This window comes from Elephas maximus, chromosome 12 (genome assembly GCF_024166365.1).
Source record: "Elephas maximus indicus isolate mEleMax1 chromosome 12, mEleMax1 primary haplotype, whole genome shotgun sequence".
Classification (NCBI taxonomy): domain Eukaryota; kingdom Metazoa; phylum Chordata; class Mammalia; order Proboscidea; family Elephantidae; genus Elephas; species Elephas maximus.
This window is the reverse complement of record NC_064830.1, coordinates 43,980,592-44,004,968: the sequence shown is the minus strand read 5'-3', so window position 1 is coordinate 44,004,968 and position 24,377 is coordinate 43,980,592. Positions and strand designations below refer to the sequence as shown.

General features: G+C 43.8%; 1 protein-coding gene across 2 annotated transcripts in view; it reads left to right on the top strand.

Annotated features, from left to right (window-relative positions):
* The window catches only part of KIF3C (kinesin family member 3C), a 43,353-nt gene extending 31,757 nt beyond the window's left edge, over positions 1–11,596 (top strand). The window contains exons 6-8 of one of the 2 annotated variants that reach the window (XM_049903667.1): positions 8,451–8,556; positions 8,734–8,906; positions 9,127–11,596. In XM_049903667.1, the coding sequence (XP_049759624.1) occupies positions 8,451–8,556; positions 8,734–8,906; positions 9,127–9,220 (373 nt within the window). In that variant the 3' untranslated portion in view covers positions 9,221–11,596. Of the gene's footprint in view, positions 1–8,447; positions 8,557–8,733; positions 8,907–9,126 lie in introns of both variants that reach the window. The other variant, XM_049903666.1, reaches the window with a different exon arrangement.
* The last annotated feature ends 12,781 nt before the right edge of the window (positions 11,597–24,377 follow it).

The window sequence follows — 24,377 nt, the reverse complement described above, 5'->3', positions numbered from 1 at the left end:
GGCTGCCAACTCACACAGATCTGCTGCCCCGCTCACCCAGCCCCGTCCCCCTGTCCTGGTTCCCAGGGCCTGCAGCCTTCAGGGGCTCTTTGGCCCAAGACTGTTCTTGTGTGTTCCTGAGAAACAGTGACCCGTTGCTGTCAAGTTGATTCTAACTCATGATGACCCCATGTGTTACAGAGTGTAACTGCCCCATAGGGTTTTCTTGGCTGTAATCTTTAAGGAAGCAGGTCACCAGGAGTGCCACTGGGTGGGTTCGAACTGCCAACCTTTAGGTTAGCAGCTGATTGCAAACTGCTTGCACCACCCAAGTACCATCGTAAGAGACATAGAGACAATACACCATCATGAAAAGAGTATTTGGAAAGGTTCAGATTCCTGTCTCTTCCTAATTAGACACAAAAGGTGCTGGTTTTCTGAGCCTCAGCCTTCCTGCCTGCACCGTCTACACTTTAGGAGGTTGTTGTAAAGTTCAAATGTGATATGTAGAAGCACTTTATAAATGATTAGCTGTCATTTCCTAATTTTCAGCTCCCCTCTTAGGGGGTGGCCCTGCGTTTCCACCAGCATTGTAGCAGAGCTGCCTTCCTGTACCCACGCTGCCTCCACGTGCTCAGCTGCCCTGTCATCCTGTAGGTACCAACCAGCAGAGAGAGCTGGGGCTTCTATGGCCTTGTCCTTCCTTGTTTTCATTTATAAAGAGGGGTCAGCAGAGATCCCCCAGTGGGCTCAGCACTCTTTTATATGCTTGATGAAATGGACCGTGGAATGTTATGTTTGGTCACGCCCCCCTGCAGAAGACAGACATTGTTCTCTGGCTCCTGCACAGCTTGTTCCCCTGTTCAAGGACAGAACGTCCTATCCGTGAGTTATTCGGCCCGCTGCTTCTCTTCTGCCTTCCAACTGTCTGCCTTTTGGCTTTTCTCCTTGCTCATTTGTATCCCCACTTGAAATTAGCAAGTAGGATTGAGAATAAATAATACAGGCAGTCCCCAGGTTATGAATGAGATCTGTTCCTGTCTTTTAGTCGAATTTGTAGGTAAGTTGGAACAGGGGCATAAGGTTCTTATTTAGCCTTACTTTAAAACCAAGAAACCAAACCCATTGCCGTCGAGTTGGTTCTGACTCATAGCAACCCTATAAGACAGAGCAGAACTGCCCCACAGAGTTTCCAAGGAGTGGCTGGTGGATTCAAACTGCTGACCTTTTGGTTAGCAGCTGTAGCTCTTAACCACTAAGCCGCCAGGGTTTCCAGCCTTACTTTAGTGCAAGAAAAAAGGAGGCCTGGTGGCACAGTGGTTAAGCATTCTGCCGCTAACTGAAAGGTCAGCAGTTTGAAACCACCGGCCCTCCTCAGGAGAAAGATGTGGCAGTCCGCTTCCAGGAAGATTTACAAACTTGGAAACCCTATGGGGGCAGTTCTACTCTGTCCTGAAGGGTTTCTATGAGTCATAATCAACTCAATGGCAATGGGCTTGGTAGGGGTTGGTTTGATTGTTTCAAAGTGAGGGAAAATTTATGTAACATTAAAGGGCAAGTTTATGTTGTCCGTAAGTCAGAAGGAAGTCAGATGTTCCTAACCCTGGGACTGCCTGTAGTCATCTGCCATGTGTTGAACCTTTTACAGTGTGGGGTGCTAAGTGCTTATCTTGTTATCTTTTTCAACAATTTCATGTGACATGGATTAAATGGCTGAGGCACAGAGATGTTAAGCCACTTCCCAAGGTGTCTTAGTTATCTAGTGCTGCTGTAACAAATACCGGAAGTGGATGGCTTTAACAAACAGATTTATTCTCTTACAGTTTAGGAGGCTAGAGTCTGAATTCAGGGTGCCAGCTTTAGGGGAAGGCCTTGTCTTTCTGTCATTTCTGGGAAATTGTCCTTCCTCTGGTCTAGGAGCTTCTCAGCCCAGGGTTCCGGGTACAAAGGATGTGCTCTCCTGGCACTTCTTTCTTGATTGTAAGAGGTCTCTCTCTCATGCTTGCTTCTCTCTCCTTTTATCTCTTGTAAGGTAAAAGTGATGCAGGCTATACCCTAGAGAAACCCCCTTACATCCCATCAGGGCTGTGACCTGAGTAAGGGTGTTGCATCCCGCCCTAATCCTGTTTAATATAACCTAATCTTGCCTCGTTAACCACAGGCAGAGATTAGGATTTACAACACATAGGAAAATTGCATCAGATCACAAAATGGAGGACAACCACATAATACTGGGAATCATGGCCTAGCCAAGTTGACACACATTTTGGGGGAACACAATTCGATCCATAACACAAGGTAACAGAGCTTTAAGGGGCACAGCCAGCATTCAAACCGAGGTCTACCTTACTCCAAAACTTGTGTTCTTAAAAATGGGAATAGCTTTCTTGTTTTCTCTCCTTTCTTTGTTTATTAGTTTTAGATAATAAAGTAATATATCACACTCATCAAATTGGTTGAAAGAAAAAAGTCTGACATACTATGGGTTGGGTAGGATATACAGCAACAGAAACTCACATACCTTTGTGGAAATGTACATAAATACGACCACTTTGAAAGCAATTTTGCAATATCTAGTAAAGTTGAAAAAGCACATATCCTGCAACTCAATAATTCCATTCCTGTTGAATACATACAAGAAGATACCTGTACAGAAATGTTCACAGCAGCACTGTATATAATTTTTTGTTGTTGTTAGGTGCCATCGAGTCCATTCCGACTCATAGCGACCCTATGCACAACAGAACAAAACACTGCCCAGTCCTCCGCCATCCTTACAATTGCTGTTATGCTTGAGCTCATTGTTGTAGCCACTGTGTCAATCCATCTTGTTGAGGGTCTTTCTCTTTTCCACTGACCCTGTACTCTGCCAAGCATGATGTCCTTCTCCAGGGACTGATCCCTCCTGAGAACATGTCCAAAATATGTAAGACACAGTTTCACTGTCCTTGCTTCTAAGGAGCATTCTGGTTTTACTTCTTCCAAGACAGATTTGTTTGTTCTTTTGGCAGTCCATGGTATATTCAATATTCTTTGCCAACACCACAGTTCAAAGGTGTCAATTCTTCTTCGATCTTCCTTATTCACTGCTCAGCTTTCACATGCATATGATGCGATTGAAAATACCATGGCTTTGTCAGGCACACCTTAGTCTTCAGGGTGACATCTTTGCTTTTCAACACTTTAAAGCGGTCCTTTGCAGGAGATTTACCCAATGCGATGCGTCGTTTGGTTTCTTGGCTGCTGCTTCTATGGCTGTTGATTGTGGATCCAAGTAAAGTGAAGTCCTTGACAAATTCAATCTTATCTCCGTTTATCATGCTGTTGCTCATTGGTCCAGTTGTGAGGATTTTTGTTTTCTTTATGTTGAGGTGCAATCCATACTGAAGGCTGTGGTCTTTGATCTTCATTAGTAAGTGCTTCAAGTCCTCGTCACTTTCAGCAAGCAAGGTTGTGTCATCTGCATAATGCAGGTTGTTAGTGAGTCTTCCCCCAATCCTGATGCCCCGTTCTTCTTCATATAGTCCAGCTTTTTGGATTATTTGCTCGGCATACAGACTGAATAGGTACGGTGAAAGGATACAACCCTGATGCACACCTTTCCTGACTTTAAACCAATCGATATCCTCTTGTTCTGTCCAAACAACTGCCTCTTGATCTATGTAAATGTTCCTCATGAGCACAATTAAGATTTTTTTTGCTATTACATACAATTGTGGAATTGATGAACTGTGACTAATGACATTCAACATTTCTTCATGTGCTTATTGGCCATTTGTACATCTTTGGTGAAATATCCATTCAAGTCCTTTGCCCATTTTTTAATTGGGTTGTTTGTCTTTGTTGTTGAGTTGTAGGAATCCTTTATATATTCTAGATACTAAATCCTTATCAGGCATATGGTTCCCAAATATTTTCTCTTATCCTATATGTTGTCTCTTCACTTTCATGGTGAAGTTCTTTGATGTATAAAAGTTCTTAATTTTGAAGAAGTCAAATTTATCTAGTTTGTCTTATATTGATTTTGCTTTTGGTGTCATATCTAAGAATCAATTTTCAAAAACTAGGTCCCGAAGCATTACCCCTGTTTCGATCTAAGAGTTTTAAGGTTTTAATTCTTACATTTAGATTGTTGATCCATTTGGATTTAATTTTTATGTATGGTATGAGGTATGGGTTCAGCTTCATTCTTTTACATGTGGAGATCCAATTGTTCTATCATCATTTATAGAAGAGACTAATCTTTCCCCACTGAATGGACTTAGCCCCTGTTATGGATTGAATTGTGTCCCCCCAAAATGTGTGTCTTTTTGGTTAGGCCATGATTCCCAGTATTTTGTGGTTGTCCTTCATTTTCTGATCTGATGTATTTGTCCTGTGTGTTGTAAATCCTCTATGATTTTAATGAGGACTAAATTTCTAATAAGAAATATTTTGTGATTTTTAATTAGAGGTAGTTAATGAAGTAGGACAGAGTATACAGGATTAGGCTGTATCTTGAGTCAGTCTCTTTTGATATATAAAAGAAAAAAGCAAGCAGAGAGGAGAGGGGCCTCAAACCAGTAAGAAAGAAGTGCCAGGAGCAGAACATGTCCTTTGGCCCTGGGGTTTCTGCACTGAGAGGCTTCTAGACCAGGGTAAGACTGATGACAAGGACCTTCCCCCAGAACCGATAGAGAAAGACTTTCTCAGGAGCTAGTGCCCTGAATTTGGACTTCAAGCCTCCTAGACTGTGAAAGAATAAATTTGTTTGTTAAAGCTGTCCTCTTGTGGTATTTCTGTTATAGTAGCGTTAGGTAACTCAGACAGAATTTGGTACCAGAAGAGTGGGGTGCTGCTCTAACAGATACCTAAAACATGGAAGCAGTTTTGGAATTGAGTAATGGATAGAGGCTGGAAGAGTTTTAAAATGCCTAATAGTAAAAGCCTAGATTGCCTTGAAGAGACTGGTGGTGGACTTATGGGCATCAAAAACAATTCTGCTGAGGACTCAGAAATAAGGCGAGCTGTAACACAGAAGGCACAGGTGACTAGAAGCAGCAGCAGAGAAATGGCAACAGCAGAACCAGGAGACCAGTGTGAGATGGCATGGGAGCTGACCCATGAAGTGAGGGAGCTGAGTGCCTTTGTACAGGAGCCTTCCTGGCAAATAGGGTGCGTCTGGGCACGTAACAGTGAAGCTAGGCGTGCTGACCCATGGAGCAAGAGAGCTGAGTGCCTTCCAGCCGAGGTTTACTGGCAGAGTGGGGTGCCACCAGATATCTTGGTAGAGCTAAAGAGTTTTGGGACACTTGCGCAAGCAGGGCAGACACTGGGCTGGCCCAAAGGCCAAGGGGCTCGGAGGCCAAGGAACCAGGAAGCAGAAGCTGAAGAGACAAGGCTCATGGGAAGCAGAGCTGCCTCAGTTTCAAAGTGTAGGGCCACGACCTCTGGGATCTCAAAGGGTGGAACCACCACCTGCTGGGTTTCAAGGGTGGGGACACAGCCTCCTAGGTTTCAAAGAGTCAGATCTTCACCAACTCGGTTCTGGAGTGTGGGGCTGCCTTTCACAAGTGCCAGTGGGATGGGGCCAGATCCACTGCCCAAAGCTGAGGGGGTTGGGCTGCCATGCCCAAGGGGCAGTAGAACAGGGCCTGCTGGGGTCAAGGGGATGGGGTTGACACTCAGATAGACTAGGAGAATGTGGCTGCCCAAAACCAAAAGAGCAGAGTTGTCATTCCAGTGGGCCTGGAAGGTAGAGTTGAAGCCCAGGGCCAAAGGGCCTCCATCCAGAATTCAGAGAGTGTGGTCAACACCCAGAGTTTGGAGGACAGGGCAATTGCCTAGACAGTATCAAAGAACAGAGGATTATTTTCAAGCCTTGAGAGCTAATGTAATATGTTCTGCTCACTTGCTTGGTGCCTGCTATCCCATCTTTCTCTCCAGTTTCTCCCATTTGTAATAGAAATGTCTAGCTTGTGCCTGTTCCACCATTGTACTTTGGAAACAGTTAATTTATATTCTAGATTTCACAGATGAAGGGGAATTTTGCCCTAGGATAGAATTTGGACTTGGAGTTGATTTAAGACTTTTGGGATGATATGGGGTAAATGTGTTTTCCATGTGGCAAGGACATGAATTTTGGGGGGCCAAATGGTGTAATGTTATGGATTGAATTGTGCCCCCCCAAAAGTGTGTGTCTTCTTGGCTAGACCATGATTCCCAGGATTGTGTGGCTGTCCTCCATTTTGTTATCTATTGTATTTATCCTATGTGTTATAAATCCTCAGTGATGTTAATGAGACAGGATTAGAAGCAGTCATGTTAATGAGGCAAGAGATAATCTACAGGATTAGGTTGTATCTTGAGTCAATTTCTTTTGAGATGTAAAAGAAAAAACCAAGCAGAGGGGAGAGGGGCCTCAAACCAGTAGGAAAGAAGTACAAGGAGCAGAGCGTGTCCGTTGGACCTGGGGTCTCTGCACTGAGAAGCTTCTAGACCAGGGGAAGATTGATGACAGGGACCTTCCTGAATTTAGACTTCAATCCTCCTATACTATGAGAGAATAAATTTCTCTTTGTTAAAGTCATCCACTTGTGTTATTTCTGTTATAGCAGCACTAGACAATTAAGACAGCCCAGTTGCCGAAAACCAGTTGGTTGTAGATGTATAGGTTTATTTCTAGCTCTCATTCTGTTCCATTGGTCAGTATATCTATTATTATACCAGTACCAGACTGTTTGGATTACTGTGGTTTTACAGTGTGTTTTGTAATTGGAAGTGTGAATCCTCCTACTTCGTTCTTTTTTTTTTCTTTTTTTTTTTTTTTTTAAGATTGCGTTGGCTATTCAGGCCCCTTAAAATTCCATATAGATTTGAGGACTGGCTCTTTCATTTCTGCAAGAAGGTTATTGTAATTTTGTTAGGAATTATGTTGAATCTCGTAGATCACTTTGGGTAGTATTGACATATAAACAATATTAAGTCTTCTAATCCATGAACATGGAATGTCCTTCCATTTATTTAGATCTTCTTTAATTTCTTTCAGCAGTGTTTTGCAGTTTCCAATGTACAAGCCTTTTACCTCCCTGGTTAAATTTATTCCCAGGTATTTTATTCCTCTAGATGCTATTGTAAATGGGATTTCACTGTGGTTTTGATTTGATTTCCCTAAGGGTTACCTTGAGTTGGAATCGACTCAGTGGCAACAGGTTTGGTTTTGGGGCCTTGGTGGCGCAGTAGATAAGCATTTGGCTGCTAACCGAAAGGCAGCAGTTTGAATCTACCAGCTCCTCCTTGGAAACCCTATGGGGCAGTTCTACTCTGTCTTATAGGTTCACTATGAGTCGGAATTGACTCGACAGCAACAAGTTTTTTTTTATGTTGAGCATCTTTTATGTTCTTATTGGCAATTTTTATATCTTCTTTGGAGAGATGTCTATTGAAGGCCTTTGCCCATTTTTAAATTGGGTTATCTTTTTATTATTAATTTGTAAGGGTTCTTTATGTATCCTGGATACAAGTCATTTATTAGATATATGACTTGCAAATATTTTCCCCCATTCCGTGGGTTATATTTTCACTTTATTGATGGTACTCTTTGAAGCACAAAGTCTTTAATTTTGATAAGAGTTTAGTTTATCTATTTTTTTTTTTTTTGCTTGTGCTTTTGAGGTCATATCTAAAAAACCATTACCTATTTCAGGGTCATGAAGATTTACTCCAATGATTTCTTCTAAGAGTTTTATGTGTTTAGCTTTTACATTTAGGTCTATGATCCATTTTGAGTTACTTTTTATGTATGGCATACTTTGTTCTTTTGCATGTGACTATCCAGTTTTTTCCAGCACCGTATGATGATAAAAGCTATTCTTTCCCATTTGAATTGTCTTGGCATCCTTATCTAAAATTGGCTGACCATAAATGTAATGGTTTCTTTATGGACTCTCAATTCTATTCCATTGATCTGTATGTCTATCTTGTGCCTGTACCACGGTGTCTTGATTACTGTAGATCTGTTGTAAATTTTGAAATCAGGAAGTCCAATCTTGTTCTTCTTTTTCAAGATCGTTTTAGCTATTCTTGGACCCTTGCATTTGAAGCCTGAGTTTTTAACCATTTTCTTATGCAGCCTCTCATGAAGGAAAATGAAAAGCAGAGTCACCAATCAGCAACAGTTTTGTGTAGTGTATGAAGTCAGTATATGAATCTGAAAGCTAAAAGGAGATTGGATTTCCTTTCTCCATCTCAGCCTTCAGTAAGCCTTCTTTACTGTGGAAAAAAATTACAGCAGTGGGAGTGAAGAAATATGTGCCTCCTTTGTCATGCCAGATTTAGTTGTCAGGTTGTATAAGAGCAAGGAGAAGAAAATTTCAGAACCTGCGATCTGCAGAGCCTCCTGGCTACCTGAATGATACTTAATTCCTTGTGATATCATTTTTTCTTTGTTTTCCAAGGAAATCCATTCTAATACAGCTTCTTTCCTGTAGCAGTAACAGCCAAATGAAGAAGCGGCCAACTTCTGCAGTGGGCTACAAGAGGCCTATCAGCCAGTATGCTCGGGTTGCCATGGCAATGGGGTCCCACCCCAGATACAGGGTAAGAAGCTGGGAAGTGGAAGGGGGGAGGGAAGGGTGAGCTCAAGGGAGGTGATGATCCCAGCTTCTGCCTCCTCTAACTACCTCATTCACTCCCTATACCCAATATTTACCGAGTGCCTAGAAGGTACAGTCATCAGGTACTCTGCTCTTGTGTGATGTGGTATTTCTACCACAGGCTGAAAACATAATGTTTTTGGAGTTGGACGTGTCCCCTCCAGCTGTCTTTGAGATGGAATTCTCTCATGACCAAGAACAAGACCCCCGCGCATTACATATGGAGAGGCTCATGCGCTTGGACAGCTTTCTCGAAAGACCTTCCACCTCTAAAGTCCGAAAGTCCAGATCCTGGTTAGTATCACCATGATCAGGGTGCACACTGGGCTCAGGAGGCAGGGGAACCCCATGGACTAGTTGAGGCTGAAAACGGTGTTGGACATAGGGTGATAACTGGGGCTGTGGGGGAGAAGTTCCTACAGGAAGAGGATGAGGGGAAGGAAAGACTTCACTTTTCTGTTTCCTGCACTTGCCTAACCTCCCCTTCACCATGCCTCGTCCCCATCCCCTGCAGGTGTCAGAGTCCTCAGCGGCCTCCGTCCTCCACCGCACATGCCTCACTGGCCCCCGCTTCTCTGCGCCCCACAACAGTGCTAGACCACGAGTGACAACCTTCATGGTCAGGCTGCCCGTCCAACAGACTCTAGAAACAGGGCAGTCAACCCTGGATCATCTCATCTGCCGCTTGACGTGCGTGCGTGTGTGTGCATGTGCGTGTGTGTATGTGTGAAGGGGTAAGGATCAGGCAGACAGTGCCTCTGTCTGCTCTTCTTAGCCTCCTTTATTTAATTCATGTTATTTATTCACGGAGCTCAGTTAGTATGGGGGAGATGCCCTCAACTGAGTGGTCTGGGCCTACAGTGGTGACTGCGTAGCCTCATTTTCTTCTGACTTTGGACCCCCAGTCAGACCTCAAGCTCCTCCCCGTGTCAGCTGCCCCAAAAGGGAAGGTGGCCAGTGCCTGAGAAGAGAGTACTTTTCCTACCTGTCCTACTCCACAGTTTCCATCTCCTTCTACGCTGATAGTGAGCAGGCCCTAAGCACGTTCCAGGACTAGAAAAATGCTGGGTGTCCACTGAGGACAAGAGACATCCCAACAGTGTCGGGCCTATGCTTGCAGTGGAGAAGATCCTGCTCTCCACTTCCCGGGGCCCAGACAGCCTCTTGCGGCCTCTCAGCTCTTTTTCAAGGACTTAAGTGGCCTCACCGGCACAGCCCAGGCCCTTCAGGTTTGGCAAGAACTCACTCACGGCTTCCCAAGCTCTGCTTCCTTCCCACCATCCCAACCCTTGGATGGGAATTTCAGACTAACTAGTTGCTGCCTCCTCGGGACCTGCAGGAATTGGAATAGTAATTGGGACAAGTTGGATGGTCATCAAGGAAGAGTCCTTCTTATGGGTCCCTTTGTTTCTGCCCCTTCAAGGAGTCATTTTGGTCAACAGGAGATCAAGCTGACTCCCCATTTTTGAGAGGATGTTCCTTCCTGCTTTGATCTTTCTTTCCTGCAGCTGCCTGGATTCCAATTCATAGTGGGAAGTATCAGTGTCTTTCTACCCCTGGCTCAACAAAGGTATCTAAATCTGTTGCTGCTTTTCCTCCTCATTTTGCACAGGAGAAAGAGACCCAGGCACGATCTTTGCCAGCTTTGCCTGTTACCCCTGTTTCTGAATCACACTTTTGGGGACACTTGTTGAAAAATGACCCTTTTTTCAGCAGTTGTGCAGTTGGATCTTTAGGGCAGTACTCCTCACCTCTCTTTGTGACATCCCAAGATGTCTCCAGGTATCTCAAGTGATAAGTAAATTTCTGTTTTAAAAAGAGGTTAATTTTCATTGACCTTTAAGCGCATATCTTGGTTGAAGGGATAATCATGAAAGCAAACAAGTGATTTAGAATTTCAAAATGCCAAAAGAGTGGGAGTCTTTAGATCCTAGAATATGAGGAATTCCATCTTTGGGGTAAGGGCATGAGACTGACACATCTACCTGAAATTTGATGGTGTGGGAAGTGGAGGTGGGGGCTGATTTCCTGGTGATTCTCTTTACATCAGGAAATGAGCCCTTCTTGCACAGTTCAAGTTCTGCTCAGAGGATTAGGGTTTGGTTTGGTTTAGCTCAACAATGCTGTCATTTCTGCTGTCATTACTGGACTGTGTGGTTGGGCAACTCCATTGCCATTTGCTCCTGTCCTCCAAGGAAATGACATTTTTCATCAGAGCCCAAAGGATTATTTGAGACTCAGGAGTCAGAGAGGTTTGGCTGTGGCTGGGACAGGAGTTGTGTGTAAAATGCCCCAGTTGGCCTATGCGCAGAGGGACCTCCATGGCTGCGTCGAGCAGCCTCTCCTGATGACCTCTCTCTCCTTTGTGGATGAAGCAGCACACGTCACCCTCATTCATCACTTGGACACACTGACTGTACATTGTCTGGTCGCTCGTTGCTCACAGTCTTATAGCACAATATTTCCAGTTTCCCTGTCAGAGGTCTGGGCCCGAGGTGTGGTTTGAGGAGGAACTCCTGCCTGCGGTTTTGTGTACGTGTGTATGTGTGTGTGTGTTTGTGTGTGTGTTTACCTCCACAGGGGATACTCCACACTCATCGAAAGATATGCTGGGAACAGGGCCACCGGGGGTGGCTGAATCTCAGTCTCTCCCCCTCCTTTTCCTTTTGATGTACCAGACATTTGATTGACAAAATAAGGGCCTTGATTAGGACCAAATTTCCGTGTCTGTTGCTATGGTCTTTATTTAGGACAACAGTTAACAAGGCAGTGGCCCCTTCTTGTCATTCTATACATACAACTATACCGGACATATGTAATATATAAATATATATAAAACAAAACATTACCCTCTGTCCCCCTGGCTTAGGATGGAGACCTCTCTGTTGAGCTGAAATGCACCTGCAACTCGGTGCTGTCGGCAGCCTGCAGGCCCCAGCCATGTTCAAATTAACACAGTCAACAATAAAGGAATGAGTATCGTTATGGAATTGGTTGCCTTTATTCTCTTCTCTTTGCTTAGTTTCTTCCTTTTTTTTTTTTCCTACGTTTTTCATGTCCTACCTTCTTTCCATTCCTCATTTTTCCCATAGTGATTGAAGAGTTTTTGGAGCCCCAGGTGCAGTTATCAGCACCTTGGAAAAGAACTAGCTGCTTAATAAAAGGGGATCTGTGTGCCCAATAGGGCTGAGGGGCAGGTCCCAGGCCCTAGTCTGAAGCCTGTGCTAGGGCTCTGGTAGCAGCTGCGAATGTTCTAGGCTTGCGGCCCCCAACCAGTTAATTCTGAGCTCTCAGTATAGATTTCAGGAGTCCTTGGGTGGCCCAAATAGTTAAGCACTTGACTACTAACCAAAAGGTTGGTGGCTTGAGTCCATCCAGGGGTGCCTTGAAGAAAGGCCTGGTGATCTCCTTCTGAAAAACCAGCCACTGAAAACCCTGCGGAGCTCAGTCCTACCTGACACACATGGGGTCACCATGAGTTGGAAACAACTTGAGGACAACTGGTTTAGTGCTTTGGTTAGCAGATTTCAGAACTGCCTAGTTCGTATCCAGATTAGCTGTCAAGACCACACCCCTCTCTGTCCCCCCATTCATCAGCCAAGAAGTAACGAAAGCAGGAAATAATGCATAGGAAGCATGTAGGGAGTCCCTGGGTGGTGCAAACAGTGAAAGCACTTGGCTGGTAACCAAAAGTTTGGAGGTTTCAGTCCGCCTAGGCGGTGCAGTGGCTAAGAGCTTGGCGCTAGCCAAAAAGTCAGCAGTTCAAATTCACCAGCCACTCCTTGGAAACTCTCTGTCCTATAGGATCTCTATGAGTCGGAATCGACTTGATGCCAACGGGTTAGTTAGAGGAGCCTCAAAAGAAAGGCCTGGTGATCTACTTCCGGGGGGAAAAAAAATCAGCCATTGAAAACCCTATGGAGCACAGCTCTACTCCGACACACATGGGTTGCCAGGAGTTGAAATTGCCTTGACAGCAACTGGTTTAAAGCGCATAGACGTGCCTAGCACATTGTGGATGCTGAATTAGTATAGAAGACTAGCTTCCTCTTGTTCTCTCTCCAAAGAGTCTCTCTTCGCTCCCTCTGGGTTCTAGCTATTGGCTCCCTGTAAAGTGGAAATCTTACAGAAAATGAAAAATATTGCTAAAAAAACAAATAAACAAACCTGTGAACTCTGACTCCCAGGAGAGCGCTGAGGTTAGCCTGGTGCAAAAAATACTACAGCAAGCCAGTTGTTTTGGCACTGACAGCTGAGATCTAGCATGACCAGGATTGATGTGGTTGGGTGGTTTTAGAGGAATTTGTCAGGTGTTGTGTTAGGTGCTTTATACACACTATTGCAGGTAATCCTCCCCAGGTGGAAATTATTGCCACTGGTTTACAGATGAGATTTAGAGAAATGAACTAACTTGGCTAAAGACACACAGTTAGTGATGAAGCTGGACTTCCAGACTCCAAGGCCCACGTGTTTTTCCTCTGGGCCATACTACCTCTCCAGCCTTCCGTACCTCAGGGAAACTGATATTCCTCCTCCATGTTTTTTTTACAAGTCGTGAAAGCTAGAGATGGAGGGGCAGAGCATTTACCTCAATGTGCATGGTTGGGAATAAAACCAACTTTCCAACCCTTAGCTTAGAGGTTCTAGTATACAAAACACTCATTCTCCCATTACCAGTGAGGTCACTGGTGTGTGTAAGAAAGGCGGCTTTCTAGAGCCCCATGACAACAGCCAGAGGGTAGGAACTCTCCCTTGAGTCTTTCTTCAGACCAGTTTGTTGATAAGAAAATGGCCATGTTTTACTTCCTCCTCCAAGAGCGGGCACCTGAACTCCACAGAGTTACTTCTTTCTGTTCTCAGATGCATAGGGCCAGGGTGTGAGTTAGGACTCTTGGCCACAACTAAAGATTTGCTTAAGTTGTCCTGAACAAATAAGTACACAGAGGCATGCCATGGATTCCAACAAGGGCAAGGACAGAACAGGCCTCAGGAATGGCCTAGTACCAGAGACTCAACCACAAAGACTATTTCACCACACTTTGTTTGTGGGGTTTGTGTTCTTCCCTCAGCTGCTCTGGTTCACGAGGCAGGATTGATGTGGTTGCCTGCCAATAGTGCTCTATCTATGTGATCCAGCCATTGGGAGAGACTTAAGATTTCGGTCCCAAAGCCAAAGTCGTGGGAATGGGGCTCTGATTTAGCAGTTTGGTTCAGGTGGGTGGGAACATGATATGTGAACAAGACCTTTAAGGGTCCCACTGCTGTAAACATGTTTATGGGGGGGAGTGGAAATACACGTATTTCTCAGAAAAATAATGGAGGTAGGAGTGGGTGTAGGTAGAGTATGCCCTGTGCAGCCAACAGAAGAGATACCCACGACCAGTGCATCCATCACTCCAGGATGGCTTATGAAAATGTGGGTCTGGGCTCATTCTATGGCTCTAGCTGTTTTTCTTACAATGTAGTCCAAGGATCACCTGCATCAAAATTACCACCCTTAGAGATTTGGTTTCATTAGGTCCAAGATAGACCCATGTGGTAGACACTACAGGTTGCCTTTTCAATATCCATTCTTCCCTTTTCCCTATGAAATAATTTTGTTCAAGGAGAACAGTGTACCCAGCTAAAAACATTCATATTCCCAGACTCCCTTGCAGCAATTGGTGACCACGTGGTACAGTTTGGCTAAGGAGGTGTAAGTGGAAGTCTGCTAGGGTTTCTGGGAATGTTTTTGCTTTCCTCACATAGACATCACCCACTTCTCCTCTTCTCTTTTCTTCTTCCTGCCTGGAACTCAAATGCACTTCCTGGAAGTGCACTTATTCATTCATTCAAACAAATATTTATTGAGCACCTGTTACCCCAATGTACTGGGTGTATAGCCATGAACCAAACAGACAGAAGCCCTTGTCCTCACGGTGCTTACATTCTAGGGCGGGGGGAAAGACATTAAACAAGAAAAACATATTGCATGTCAGATGGTGATACGTGCTGTTGAGAAAAATAAAGCAGAGAAGGGAGATGGAGCATTCCAGGTACTTGGGGTGGGGGTGGAGGGTTGCAGCTTTAAAGCCCTCACTGAGAGGGTGACATTTGAGCAAATTCCTGAAGGTGGTAAGAAAGTGGACTGTCCAGATATCTGAAGGAAGAAGACTTCAGGCAGAGGAAAAAGCAAAGCTCCAGGGAGGGAGTGTGCCAGGCTTGTTCAAGCAGCAGCAGCCACATTGCAAGCCAAGGCACAAACACAGCAGGTCAAGGTTGATGGTGTGGACAGAAAGGGGAGTCAAGACTCTGACGGGGTTTGAGCTGCCGTACCAGCCAAGTCTGTCCACTTCTGAACTTTTAACAGTGTGGGACAAATAAACCCCTGCAAGTTTAAACCAGAGTTTAAACCAGGGTTAGGCAGGTTTGCCAGGCATCTTAATTATCTAGTGCTGCTATAACAGAAATACCACAAGTGGATGGCTTTAACAAACAAGTTTTTTTCTCTCACAGTCCAGTAGGCTAGAAGTCCGAATTCAGGGCGGCAGCTCCGGGGGAAGGTTTGCTGTCTCTGTCAGCTCTGGAGGAAGGTCCCTGCCTTCAATCTTCCCCTGAACTAGGAGCTTCTCAGAGCAGGGACCCCCAGGTCCAAGGGATACACTCTTCTCCTGGCACCAGTTTCTTGGTGATACGAGGTCCCTCGTCTCTCTGCTTGCTTCTCTCTTTTATATCTCAAAAGAGATTGATTTAAAACACAACCTAATCTTATAGATTGAGTCCTACCTCCTTAGCATAACTGCCTCTAATCCTCCCTCATTAATATCATGGAGATAGGATTTCCAACACATAGGAAAATCACATCAGATGACAAAATGGTGGACAATCACACAATACTGGGAATCGTGGCTTAGCAAGGTTGACATATATTTTGGGGGGATACAATTGAATCCATAATACCGAGGATCTACATTTTAAAAAAGCACCACTCAGATGATTCCAATGAACACTCACTGAACTATGAGAATCTCATTTCTAGCCAATTGTGATTCAGAGACACCCTCACAGTGAGCCCAGACCTTCAAATAGCAGCAGCGTTGGGTGGTCTGCCTGTGTAAATACCAGGATTGCACTCAAGGATGGTGGAGGCAGAGGGCCACAAAGCCACTCTAGGGCATCTTAGGAGCCCTATGCTCAGCCACATGTCCCTTCTTCAAACTGGGGGGAAGGTATTAGAGGGGTGTGTGGGGTGCTACCATGTTTGAGCTAGAACAGCAGAAGTGATTATTTATTATATCTAGACATCTCATTTCGTGATAAGGAAAAGTAAGCTCAGAAAAGGGAAGTCATTTTCCAAAAGTCACACAAATGGTTAGCAGGCAAGATGGGCGTGGAACGCAATAAGTACCTATTAGTCAGACATTTGAGTCTCTGGATGTCGCAAATGGTTAAGGCCTCAGCTACTAACTGAAAGGTTGATGGTTCGAGTTCACCCAGAGGCACCTTAGAAGAAAGGCCTCTGAAAGATCCAGCCATTGCCAACACTGTGTTACACAGTTCTACTCTGAAACACATGGAGTTTGCCATGAGTTGAAATCAACTCCGTGACAACTGGTTGGAGTCAGACACAGTTTATGCTTTTTGTTGTTTATTTTTAATAATTTTAAACATACAGAAAGAATAGTTCCCCAGATATTCTTCACCCAGAGACCTCATGCATGTATTGGCAACTGTCCCAAGAATGACTTTTAGAACAAAAGGATCCAATCCAGGATCATGCGTTGCCTTTAATTCTTATGTCTCTTTAGTTTCCTTCTATCTACAAAAGTTTCTCAGTCTATTCTTGACCTTTATGTCCTTAACGTTTTTTAATATTACAGCCCAGTTAATCTGTAGACTGTCTACTGATTCACGTTTGTCTGATGGCTGGATTCAGGTGTTGCACAGAAGTGATGCTGTGGTCTCCTTACATGGTAACGCATATCTTCACTGTCTCATTACTGATGGTGTTAACTTCGATCACTTGAGTAAAGTGGCATCTGTCAGACTTCTCCATTGTAAAGTTACCATTTAATCCCTTTGTAATTAATAAGCTTTTTGTGAGGAGATAGCCCAAGACTATGCAAACATCCCAAGCCACATCTAGATTTCAGCCACTAGCTTTAGCATCCATTGATGTTTCTAGCCTGAATTAATTATTGCTATGATGGTTGCCAAATAGTGGCTTTCTGATTCCATTATTTCTTCTACATTTATTAGTTGGCATTAACTTTGCAGAAACAGCTTTCTCTTCTTCCTGTTTATTTATTCATTTATTTATTTATATCAATGTGAACTCATGGGTTCCTATTTTATTCAATGAGTTACAGTCCATTATTATCACCACTTGTTTTGATGCTCAAATTATCCCAGATTTGGTCAAATGCAGTCCCTTGAATCTGGCTTCTGCAACTTATTGAAACCTCACCGCTATCCTTTGAGCATTTCCTGACTTTCTTGCACCAAAAGATGTGCCCGACTCATTTTATACTTCCCTGCTCCAATCCTGGAATCAGCCCTTTCTCCGAGGAGTCGTTTCCTTTTAATGGAGAATGATATGCTTGCTAATGGGCTGTCTCTGTTCCCAGGCTCTCTCAGTGACACAGCTCTGAAATATATGTGTGTAAACATACTTACACACACACGCAAACACACTCTCCTAGTCTCCTGGGGCTGCCATAACAAAGCACCACAAAGGGAGTGACTTTAAAGAATGGAAATGTATTGTCTCATTTTTCTGGAGACTGTAAACCCAAATCTGGGCCTGGACTTTAGAGAAGGGCTCGTCCTCAACAGAACCTCCGGTGTTCTTGGCGTTCCGCGGCTTCAAGACAGTTCCTCACATGGTCTCTTCTCCCTGTGTGTTTGTGTCTAGTCTGCCTTTTTTTTTTTTTAAGTAAAACACCACTCAGAAAGGATCAGGATTGGGACAGACGTGACTTCATTAAAGTAACAAAAGAAAACCCTTATTTCCAAACAGGTTAGGACTTCAATGTAACTTTTTTAGGGACACAATTCAACCCTTAACACACATATGCATACACTTTACAATTATATTTATTTTTACATCTGTCTACCTCACCATGAATTCACATTGTTCCCTCCAATTTCAAGCCACTTTCACAGAATTTATTCTAGCGTTCCTGTTTTTCATATTTGTAACTCTGTTACACTGAGAAACCTGGCTTTTTTTTTTTTTTAACCTCGATATGTTTGCTTATTTGCTTAATGCCCTGGGAATGGCCAGTCTCTTAACCCCCACAGGGCTGCTGCCTGCTCAGCTGTCCCCCTCACATGGGCGCTGGCCCTTGCCAGGCCACTGCTCTGCACAGCCCCCCTTCTTGCTTGGGCCCTTCTAATGGCTTTTTGACTAAATTCTTAAAGTAGGGAGAACAAGAGGGAGAAAGGGAGAGAGAGACACTGTATCTGAAGCAGGAATTCTGCCTATTTTCTATCCCTCTCTGTGTGCTGCAGCAAATTTAGAAAAGCACAAGAAGATGAGGGAGGAAAGGCTGTGAACTTCTATTCCTGTTCTAGGAGTTTACAAATTAAATAGTCAGGGAGAAATTTTCCCTAAATGCTAATAAGAGCAAAAAACCCAGAGTACTCATCACCTACTCGCTGTTCACCAGGGACACATTTGGCTTCTGCCTAGCACTTGTCCTCCCCAGCGAGCTCGCTGCATCAGATGCTCTCCATTGTACATTCCTAGGCAAGCCATTTAACTCCTGGGGCCTGTAGTTCCTCATAGATAAAATTTAAAAAACCAGTTTCAGTGCAGTCAGTTCTGACTCAGAGCGACTCCACGTAATTTGTAATAGAACTGCGCTTCATAGGGTTTTCAATGGCAGTAATCTTACAGAAGTAGATTAGCAGGACTTTCTTCCATGGCACTACTAGGTGGATTTGAACCAACAACCTTTCAGTCAGTAGTTGAGTGCAAACTGTTTGGGCCACCCACTGACCTATTCCCCATCCCACCTTTACCAGCAGCTACTCATGGTAAGAGACATTGCGGAACTTTACAAGTAATAAAGATGGGCCTGACACTTGGCCCTGGCCATCAAGATGGTTGCCATATTCCAGGCAATGGAGATCCCAGTAGGTATTGCCCATTTAGATCCTGGCCTGATCATCAAGGAGAAATATACCTCCACACATGCAATGAGGCAAGGCAGAAGGCGGCAGAAGGCGCAGGCACCTCGGCCCTGGATGACCCTTCCTGACAAACCAAGAGTAGAGGAAAAACATGCTCTATTTTTTTCTAAAAGGTTGTAGACAAATTGTATGAGTCTGATTCATTGGATGTGGAACAAGGGATATCATTGGTAATATCAGATGAACCCTGACTGAAAACAGAGAATGCCAGAAAGATGTTTACCTGTGTTTTATTGACTATGCAAAGGCATTCAACTGTGTGGATCGTGACAAATTATGGATAACACTGCTAAGAATGGGAATTCCAGAACACTTAATTGTACTCATGCAGAATCTGTACATACAACAGGAGGAAGTCGATTGAACAGAACAAGACAATACTGCGTGGTTTAAATGAGGAAAAGTATGCATCGGTGTTGTATCCTTTCACCGTACTTACTCATTCTTTATGCCAAGCAAATAATCTGAGAAGCTGGGCTGCATGATGAAGAACAAGACATCAGGGTTGGAGGAGGACTCGTTAGCAACCTGCAGTATGCCAATGACACAACCCTCCTAGCTGAAAGTAAAGAGGACTTGAAGCATTTACTGATGAAGATCAAATACTACAGCCTTCAGTATGGATTACATCTCAACATAAATCAAAAATCCTCACAACCGGACCATTAAGCAACATCATGATAAATGGAGACAATATTGAAATTGTCAAGGATTTCATTTTACTTAGATCCACAATCAACGCCCATACAAGCAGCGGTCAAGAAATCAAACGACATACTGAATTGGGCAAAACTGCTGCAAAAGACCTCTTGAAAGTGTTAAAAAGCAAAGATAACACTTTGAGGACTAAGGTACACCTGATTCAAGCCGTGGTATTTTCCACCACCTCATATGCATGTGAAAGAGGGACAATGAGTAAGGAAGACATAAAGAAGAATTGGTATCTTTGAAATATGATGTTGGTGAAGAATATAGAATATACCATGGACTTCCAGAGAGCGGACAAATCTGTCTTGGAGGAAGTATAGCCAGAATGCCCCTTAGAAGCGGGGATGACAAGGCTTTGTCTCATGTACTTTGGACACGTTATCAGGAGGGACCAGTCCCTGGAGAAGGACATCATGCTTGGTAAAGTAGAGCATCAGTGAAAAAGAGGAAGACACTTAATGGGATAGATTGACACAGTGGCTGCAACGATGTGTTCAAACAAAGCAATGATTGTGAGGATGGCACAGGACTGGGCAGGGTTTTGTTCTATTATATACAGAGATACTATGAGTCGGTACCAACTGGACTGCTCCTAACAAGAACAACATTGGACAAAACTTTATTTCCCCACTGAAGTCACTTTCATCATATATTGAATACTGTTTATACCAAAGTCTAAAGTTAAGTGCTTGACTATTAGCTGAAAAGTTGGTGACTTGAACCCAGCCAGAGGCACCTCAGGAGACAGTCCTGGTGATCTGCTTCTGAAAGATCACAGCTTTGAAAACCCTAGGGAGCACACTTGTACTGTGAACACATGGGCTTGCCATGAGTCAGAATTGACTCCATGACAACTAACAGCAACTTCCTATGTCGGTATCTGTGGGGATGCATTCATAAAACATACAACATGCACACAGATAAGACTGACACAAGGTTGTTCTGGGTAAACACAAGAATTCTGATAAATTCTTTTTTGCACAATTCCCATCCAAAAGAGAAACATAATAACTAGGTTTTATTTTTTTTATCATGTGCATTCCTGACAGGAGACAACTGACATTTTGACCAGGCATTGATGAGAACCGAACACTTTGCAGTTTTACATGTCTCATAACTGGAAGAATTTCCAGTTTGTCTCTCCTTCACTACCCGCCCATGTCCAGTGCCGGGTACTATAGGATATGATCTCTGGCCCTGCATCTTCATATTTTGCCACCAGGCGAGCTGGCAGAGTGGGTGAGAGGAGTATTTCTGAGAGCCATTCCCACACTAGGTTCAGTTAGCGGCAACTAATCCATATATGAGAGTGACTGTGAACCACGTAAGCATATCCCACTAAACAGAACTTAGTGTCTTCATAACTCAACTTCCCCTTAGCTAGATCGCCAAAATGCCCGCAGCCCCTCCAGTGCTGTGAGGGTATGAGGGAACTAGAACTAGACGTCTTTAGGTGACTACAGTGACGATATCTTACTTTCAGATCTTTTAAAAAATATGTATGAGTGTGTGAATAAATTGTCATGGTTACTTACGGTAACCTGAAAGGGACCCACACAAGTGAGCAGTTGTGGGGATTTAGCTTCAGTCACGTCACAGTACATCTGCGCTTGGTCTCTTTCCAGAAGAGGGCACGAGCAGTTTCTACGTCCCCACATATTCACACAGATTTCATTTCTGGTGCCCAGTCCATGTGAACTCCCTTTCTAGAGTGTCAAACTTAGAATGCAGCTGGTTAGAGAATATGGTTATATTCCAGCAGGCACAAAGCCCAATGACACAAGTAGGCTGCCCTCACAGCAGGGAATGAAGGCATAGTTAGAGTGGGGAGGGACAGTTTTCTTTCTTCTTCCACGTTTTCTGTCTCTCATTCTTTTCTTTTTTTCTCTTTTCATTGAGGACCACTGGCTCATAGGAAATCAGTGAGTTAAAAATTAAACAGAATATCTTTATTTTCAAAAAAGAATAGTATATTTGACTTACCCACATTTCTAATGGAGAACATAAAACTATTTAATAGTGAAGCATATAAAAAAAGAACTTATTTCAGTTCTGCAATTTGGCTAGTTTTGCATTTAGTTAGTTGAGATATATGCATACATATGGATGGGATATGTATATGAGAGAGAGAGAGAATGGGTTTGCAGGAAAGACATAAACAAAGATGTCAGTGAGGAAGCTATCCAGGGACCTCGTCTGGAAAAACAGCATTCAGAATGGGCAATACACGGAGAGAAACGTGGTGGCGGGAGAGTGAGAAGACATGGGGAGCTCCGCAGGACACGCTTTGTGTCAAGTACCTACTCTCCTCCTGGGCCCTGGGAGCTGAAGTAAGTTAAAAGTGACCTTTGAATCCTTTTGACTGGTGCAACAATTTAAATGTCATCTCTGCAAAGAAAAAGCAGCTCTTCTGCTTTCATTATTATTTAACTTTTGGAACAGACTGCCACTAAAACAAGGGTTTGGTTTCCCCAGGGAATTCAGAAGTTTTGCAGGCATTCTAAGGAATGACTTGGTTTCAGGTATTTTCTTCCACACCTAATAGGCATCCTCAGTTGAGCAGTATGACAGTTCCCTTTGACGTGCAGAGAGCAGGCTTCTTGACTCATCTTTGTTCTTGCAGAGATGAGGGCCGTCATATTGCACAGAACTGGCGACTTACGATGGTCCTTACCCCTGCCAGGCTGAATCTATATTTTGATTGCATTTTGTTCTAGTAGGAACGAGATGCAATGGAAATGATAATAAAAACAATTTGGTGAAAGAACTTACAGAAACGCATTGATTAATGCCCTCAGTGCACCAGGGAAGAGTGGCTTACCACTCCCAGCGCTCAACATTCACCTCTGCCAGCAACAAGAGCCCCTGGAGACCAACCAGCTCTTTCCACCTCCCAAGAGAACTGCCACGCTCCAAGCCCGCCCCCACTCAATTTGCTTTACAAAGGGAGAATACTTATTAGCGAGCTGTTAGAAACCTACATTTCTAGCTGAAAAAAAGGGGGGTAGGAGTCAAATGTTTGAAAGGTGAGCGTGGAAAGGGGACATGATATACAAAAAATCCAACTAACACGAGTGCACACGCATCCACACACACCCTTACAAAACCTGTTACCAACTAAAAAAATGGAATCCAGTTTTGGGAAGAATAATTTACAATTTCCTTCACTTTATCAGTGAAATGAAAGGTCATAATCATGATATTTCAGGAAGGAAAAAAGCTTCATTCATTTATTCATGAATTCATCTGCTCATTCATTCATTTGCGAATACCTACAATGAATGAGGTATTATGCTAAGTGACATTTGCCATGTTTCTTCCATCAGCAAGTCCACTCCACTTATGTATAACCCATTGCCATGGAGTTGATTCTGTCTCACGGCGACCCCATGTGTTGCAGAGTAGAACTGCTTCATAGGAAAGCAGATTGCCAGGCCTTGCTTCCAAGACACCATTGGGGCTCAAACTGCCAAACTTTAGGTTAGAAGTGGAGTATAAACTGTACCACCCAGGAACCTCACCATTGAGTTGATTTTGACCCATAGCGACTCTATAGGATGGAGTAGAACTGTCCCACAGAGTTTCCAAGGCTATAATTATTTACGGAAGAAGACTGCCACAACTTTCTCCCACAGAGCAGCTGGTGGGTTTGAACCACTGACCTTTTGATTAGCAGCTGGGCACTTAACCACTGCGCCACCAGGGCTCCTATAAACCAAAACCAAACCAAACTCATTGCCATCAAGTTGGTTGCAACTCATAGCGACCCTATAGGATAGTGTAGAACCTTTCTTTTCTTTTTTCCACTTAAAGTGAAACTTTGCAAACCAAGTCAGTCTCTCATATGAAAACTTATACACACCTTGCTATGTACTCCTAGCTGCTCTCCGCCTAATGAGATGTATACTCTTCCTCTCCACCCTGTATTCCTCCTGTCCATTCAACCAGCTCCTGTCCCCCTCTGCCTTCTTGTCTCGCCTCTGGACAGGAGCTACCCACATAGTCTCATGTGTCTACCTTAGCCAAGAAGCTGACTCCTCACCAGTGTCATTTTCTGTCATATAGTCCAATCCAATCCCTGTCTGAAGAGTTGGGTTTGGGAATGGTTCCAGTCTTGGGCTAACAAAGGGTCCAGGGACCATGACCTCCATGGTCCCTCTAGTCTCAGTCAGACCATTAAGTCTGATCTTTTTATGAGAATTTGAGGTCTGCATCACACTGTTCTCCTGCTCCATCAAGGATTCTCTGTTGTGTTCCCTGTCAAGGCAGTCATCTGTGGTAGCCGGGCACCATCTAGTTCTTCTGGTCTCAGGCTGATGTGGTCTCTGATTTATGTGGCCCTTTCTGTCTCTTGGGTTCATCTTTACCTTATACCTTTGGTGTTCTTCATTCTCCTTTGCTCCAGGTGGGTTGAGACAAAATTGATGCATCTTAGATGGTCGCTTTAGAAGCCTAACTTTTAACCACTGTGCCACCAGGGCTCCAAAACCCAAACCCACTGTAGCTGAGTCAATTCCAACTCATAGTGAGCCTATAGTGCAGAGTAGAACTGCCCCATAGGGTTTCCAAGGAGCAGCTGGTAGATTCGAACTGCCAACCTTGTGCTTTTTTTTTTTGCTCCATAGGATTTTCTTTTTTATTGTGCTTTAGGAAAAGGTTTACAAGCAGTCTAACTCTAGCCACTGAGCCACCAGGGCTCCAGGGCTCCTATACTTTACCCGTTTTCACCATTTCCATTGCTATTCATCTTACTGCAGGAGCTTCCTAACTGCTCTCTCAGTTTCTACTGTTACTCCCAGACCACAGTGGAACATTCTTCGTACAATAACCAAAGAGATATTTTATGGCAAAGAATATACAATTTAAAATGTAAAATAAGGT